The following is a 6,000-nucleotide window of genomic DNA, read 5'->3' as shown; positions in this document are numbered from 1 at the left end:
AATAACAAAATCTACAAAAAAAAAAACCTTAAAAGTACTCCTGTTTGTGTAAAATGGTTTAATCACAGTTTTTTGTTGCACCATTGACTAACTGAGCAGAGCAAAAATATTTGCATTTGCCAAATAGCATATGGTTAAATGAAATGAACCTATTGTTTATGGAATAAAGGCACTTGAGCAAATAAAGCACTCCTTCAGGTGCCTGACACTGAACTTAGTGTAAGTGTAGTCCTCTGTTCATGCTGAACATATGACTCTCAAAAAAACCCAGCAGCGTTTCTAATGGAAATCAGTGGCAGCTCCAGGTCGGTCACACTCCTGCTCCTTTTCATCCAGGCTTTCATGAGACGTTTCAATACAGTGTCCTCATGGAACTGTGGGAATACAGTAAATATGGGACACCAAGGTAGCCTGTCCCCAAAATCAATATAAAAACAAGTAAGTAGGTATATTCAATATAAGAATATATAGTTACAAACTTTAATGCAGTTGTGTAAAAACGAAGCAAAGCTAAGTGCGTCATCATACGCTTACGTGAGAGTTACGTTGTCATCTGAGTGTGGATACAAGTTTATTACATCTGTATCTACGTTTAGAAAGCTACAACAAAATAAAGCGTTGGTAAGCTTAAAACAAATCAATCCTTAGGCTCCATGATGCCCATTCAACAAGACATCTCAGTGGGGTTTACAATGTGATTCATTTATAAGGTATGAGTATTAATGAGTCGCAGATTATGGCGTCACAATGACTTTCTGTATTGCTGATTAAATCAAATTACAACAACAGAGTTATGGTGGAGAATATCTGGTAACGCACACAGTTTATAGCTCCAGAAGACCACGGTGCTTTTATTGTTAACTATAACTACATCATGTTGGATACTCGTGACGAGGCACGAGTAATCCCACTACTGTAATGGCGTTACTAAGCAACACTGCTCAGACTGGTATATAGGGGCGCATGTGTGAGGTGCTTTGGACAGGAGGGCACACGAGCCAAGAAGTTGCTGCATCGACTGAGCGCGCGGACAGCTTTTGGAGACAGCCCGACAGCGCGCTCTGACTCACACGCGCGCTATGGACTAACTGTTGCATTGTGAGCACACGCACAGTACAACGACTGCTCGCGCCTCGAACGTGCTTCAGTTCCTCGTTTCTTTTACAGCTTCTACTGTCGACAGTTGTTTTCGTGTAATATCAGTCTGAGTGAATTTTACTGCGTCGAAAAACAGCAGCGACATCATGAAGTTTCTGCTTTTACCAGTTCTGATGGCTTTTTTCGCCGTCGCCCAAGTTTTTTGCGAAGAAAACGAACCAAAAGAAGAGACCGACTACTGGACAAGCAGTAATCAAATTCAGGTACTTACCTCCAGTAAAAGTTCTTTAATCAACCTATTTGTAGGTTTTGCACCGGGCATGAAATGGTAAGAATTGTTCTTTCTCTGCAACTAGAGTAGAAAAATTAAGAAGGCTAAAATGAGGTAAATCAGTGTGATGAAACTCAAAGTATGGTTTTTAAAAAAAAAAAAATATATATATATGTTTATGATTTATTACAGAGACGTCAATTTAGGCCACTAAAGTTAATTAAATCCCAAAATCAAATCAATAGCGGGCCATTTGTTACAAGCATTCAGCTAAAACCAAATGTATGTTTTGCCATTTGTTTAATTCATGTAGAGGTCCATTTCACTTCAGTAAATTAAATCCTGCACTGTTCTATTTACTATCAAACCTGCCAACACATAATAATAAGATAATATGGGATAAAGTGCACGTTTTCAATTTGACATTCATCCAGATGCTTTCTGACTGTTTTAAAGAAGTGGGTTTGGTGGGGTGTAGGTTCTTTTTACTCTTCCTTGTTCCCTCCACTGTCCATAATTTGGAATGGCACATTAATAATTTGCACCAACTAAGTAGACTGAAGAGTAGATTACACAGTGCCATAGCCAGAAAGATGAATTGATCCAGATCTCTTAATGAAAAAAAAACAGTCCACACTGCATGTGAATGGATTGAAGGCTGCAGGCTGAAACTAGGAATACATGGCAGTGTGAGATGATCCCATCTGTTTACAGCACATTGAACCAAGTTTAATGAATGTTTCCAGTATCTTCAGATACACAGAATACAGCCAATCAATCTGAGAAAAGTCTGAGAACAAGATGATGTGAAACCATCTCAATACACTTAGAGGAAATGAGATGTTAGGGCTCAGTAATACTCAGCATGAAGATAGAGATGGTTGCAGTGCTCAGCGCAGCCAGCCAATCGGAAATTAAATAAAGCCTTAAGTGCAGCGTATACTGTAGTAGGAGCTGGAGGTCAAACTAGCTCCATTGACATGAAACACACGTCCTGCGTTTGACATTGCGAGCTGGAGGCGTGCCAAACCGCTCCTCCAGTAGCCTAAAATGTAGGCTGAGGCCATTTTGAAGATGAATGAGTCCACAATAAATCATTACAGCTTAGTGTGTAAGACATTAGTGCCCCCCAGGTCCACATCTTCGTCTGACTAATGCATATGTTCAAAATATATCCTGAGATGGAATAAAAGTTCCAAATTCAAGCCGTGTATGAATTATTACTCAGTGTGGCGTATATGTGTGTGTAGGAGGGTGTGGGGTGGATGAGGGCTTTTCAGATGTGTTTCAGGATGTTTTAGGATAATGGCATTCATACCAAACAGAATTAGGTCCTTTTCCCTCATTAGTGTGAAGAAAGCGAGTAGAATTGAAAATATCGTATATAACAGCCACATTCAGGTACAGTTTTATAACATCGTCCAGATACAAACATTTATAAGGCAGTTTTGGTACGAGGTGATATATACAGATAGATATACTTGATAAAGGAACTATACAGTAATCCGCTGTGCCACACCCCAGTTTGCTGTCTCCATGAACAGTCATTGAGATTTCCCCCCACTAGGACGGCTGGCTTTCAAATGACCAATTGACAGAAATGCTCCTGAGGATGAGGAGAAAGCCGCGGCCACATCAGTTCATTGGACTGATGGGGAAGCGCTCTATGGGTAAGATTTGTTCTCGGTACTGTACAGTTTTCCTTTTCTTTTGTAGACTGATCGTTTGTTCGAACAACCCGCTTGCTTTTTTTTTTTTGTCCCCCACCCCCACACCCCCACAGCAAATGGACAGATCACCCGCAAACGTAAGTACAGTCGAGTCATATCAGTTTCTTCATTTTCCTTTTCTTACCTCAAAGTCGGTGCCTCCGTCTCCCCGCAGCTTGTGGTGTCCATGCAGCTTGCATGTCATTCAAACTGAGTAGAAATCCTTCAAACTTACTGGAACAAAAAGAGAAGTGATGATACAACATGATCATTACTGTCACCTCTTCATCCTCCAGGAAATAGTTGTCTTCATTACCTCATACTTTCACGTCTGGATCCGTCATCGCAGCTCGGTGAACACCGCCCGGTACCCGCCATGCTTTACTGCAGGAGTTGTGCTACACTGAAGGCTCTTCAATGGTTCTTTAAAATTGTCCTGTGCAGAGCAATTGCCATGTTTTTAGAAATACTGGGGAGGCTGTGACTCCCAAGATACCAAACACAAGGTTTAATATATATATTTATGAATTCAGTTATATTTTCTGCAAGTTTATTGCACAGCCCTTGTCACACTTACATTTTTTGTTGGCTTAGAAGTCATCAAATTCAAACACAAGAAAACAAAACAAATACAAAAATACAGAGGACATGACGTCAGGGAACTAAGCGACAGCTACGTCTCCGCTTCTGTGTCTTGGTCAGTAAAATAGACCCTCTAAAACCCCAGTGAGTTTCCTGAAAAAGCTTCGTCACAAAGCACATAAGTGTCCTGACCGTGACGTCGGCCTGCGGTGTTCCTGAAGACCAGATGAACTTGTGGGCTTCCTGTAAGATTAGCACTTTGACTGACATTAAAAGCAGTAAGAATTCTGTATGGGGGGCGCAGGTGTCGTGGGGGCTGAATACACCGGATGAATGTGGAAGCTTTCAGGCCAATTGGATGCTTTTTGTTCCAAAAAGACAGCGCAGGGGGGGAAGAAGGCAAATTCTCTCATATTTCGCCCCCGGTTTTACAAACTGAGCAGATTCTTGATGTCAGCGGTGAAGAAAGAGCGGCCGAGGGAAGAGCTAACAGTTTCACAGGGTTTCATTCATTGACAGGCACCCCAGATTACTGGACGTCAGAGTGTTTTTCTCTTCTTTTGAACACATTCATTTGTCAGTAAGAAAGTTGGTCCAGTGAAGACGTCTGTGTGTGACGAAGAGGGACGAGATAAAGAGCGCAGACGCTAAAGAAACGAGGAGGAGGGGATTTTCCCTTTTTCTCTGTCAGGCTCTTTTTTTTTCCTTCTTCTGAATTAGTCACCCACTCAGTGATTCAACACATAAGTAAATATATGTTTAATTTATTCTTCTTATGCAGACACAACTATAAGTCCGTCATCGTTAGAGAGAGGGAGAGGACTGGGACCGATGCATCAAGGACATATGAGGGTCAAATTGGATTGTTTATGCTTGTGATGGACAGAGGGAGTTCCACATCTCCCCCTGCACATACAACAAAGATGCCTTCTACACTTGGAGATGTAAAGATATAGATGAGAGATGTAAATAAGGAAACAAGGCTTTACGTTATTTCTGCACTTCCGACTGACCGGGGCGTTCATTACTTAACTCATCAGCGTAATGCACATATTGATATTTGTAATGGAGTGTTTTCCCCTCAGGGCTCTCTAGTTTTATAACACCCCAATCAAAAACTGCCGCCCCTCCAGCCCCCCCCCCCCCTTTCCTCATGATCATATTACAGTCCATTACTGTGATTGACAGGGGCCCCAGTCAGTCTGTGATCCAGCTGCTGATCACATTTACATCTCTGCAAACCTGACAGGTCCCAGTGTCGGACTGGAGTTGCGTTTGGGTCCCATGCGTTGCCTGGTTATATCCGTGCTATCGTTTGTGTAAATGTGGCTGTTTAGAAGACCTGGAGAAGAGTTTGCATCCCAGAATGACACGCAGATTACACATGGTTAGACTAAATCACTAATTCCTAATTGGACGACGCTCCGCGCCCCAAGTTGATTGGTTAAATCTCAATTTAGGCCAATGCTACTTTCCTCTGATTCTCAAATATAAATATCTTCCCTCTAAAGGACATAAAGTCAACTCTTTTGTTGGACTGATGGGAAAAAGAAGCCAAGAGGACCCGGGTAAGTTCAATTTTAGGAAATTCTTTTTTTACTTTCTTTGTAAGATCCCAGAATGGTTTGTAAAGTAAGACTTCTTGTCTCTGCAGAGTCCTTCGAGTGGAACACAATACAGACGTACGACAAGCGCCGCTGAGCACTCGTCACCTGCCTGCTTCTCATCTCACCAGTCCTCACCCACTAGAAGGATACCCGCCACTGGCTTTGTTTTCTCCAAACTGTTTATAGCTGTTAGTTCAATAAAATGATTCTGTTTCCATATTGTAGTGATGTAGCAGTGCTGCACCTGTTCCACTTTCGTTTGTCCCAGCAGAAGGAAGACCGGGCCGAGAGAAGGGAAAACTGTCATTTTAGATGTTCCGGTGTTTCTATCAGCGTTTTCCACAAAGACAAATGTTGTTGTGGACCATCAAAGCAAAGCTATACCCCACGGTGGAAACTGCACGGCCAAAGTCACTGCACAGTGCCTCATAACTCTTCAATTGCAACTGATTGTTCTATGAATTCAATATTTTGGGGCATGTCCTCATTTTGGCTTTCTGGTGACTTTTAGAAGAGCTGTCATGTTCTCCACCCGCAAATATGGTGATATGACAGGTTACCGTTGTGTTTTAGTGATTTGACAAGTATTAAAATGATTTTCTTTACTCGTTGAACTTCAGTTTGCAAGTCGTGAATTCCTTGTGAGAAAAAAAAAAAAAGAACCTGGTGCTGCTCAGTGAATCTTTACGTGTGAAGGAAGGGTGGACTCTAGTGGTCAAACAGAGGTACTGCA

General features: G+C 41.9%; 1 protein-coding gene across 2 annotated transcripts; it reads left to right on the top strand.

Moving 5' to 3' along the window:
• The first annotated feature begins 977 nt into the window (after positions 1-977).
• Positions 978-5,881, top strand: tac1 (tachykinin precursor 1). 2 transcript variants are annotated; one of them, XM_069175842.1, is made up of 5 exons: positions 981-1,361; positions 2,937-3,039; positions 3,153-3,176; positions 5,172-5,228; positions 5,315-5,881. In XM_069175842.1, exons 1-5 carry the CDS (start codon positions 1,245-1,247, stop codon positions 5,359-5,361), a joined length of 348 nt encoding a protein of 115 aa, XP_069031943.1. In that variant the 5' UTR covers positions 981-1,244; the 3' UTR covers positions 5,362-5,881. The 2 variants fall into 2 exon arrangements, with proteins under 2 accessions (XP_069031944.1, XP_069031943.1); XM_069175843.1 differs by lacking the exon at positions 3,153-3,176 and having other exon boundaries at positions 978-1,361.
• The last annotated feature ends 119 nt before the right edge of the window (positions 5,882-6,000 follow it).

The sequence above is a fragment of the Embiotoca jacksoni genome, unplaced genomic scaffold (assembly GCF_022577435.1).
Source record: "Embiotoca jacksoni isolate LCO1_2020_lvr unplaced genomic scaffold, fEmbJac1.0.p SCAF_7, whole genome shotgun sequence".
In the NCBI taxonomy this organism is placed as follows: Eukaryota; Metazoa; Chordata; class Actinopteri; family Embiotocidae; genus Embiotoca; species Embiotoca jacksoni.
This window is presented reverse-complemented; position numbering and strand designations above follow the sequence as displayed.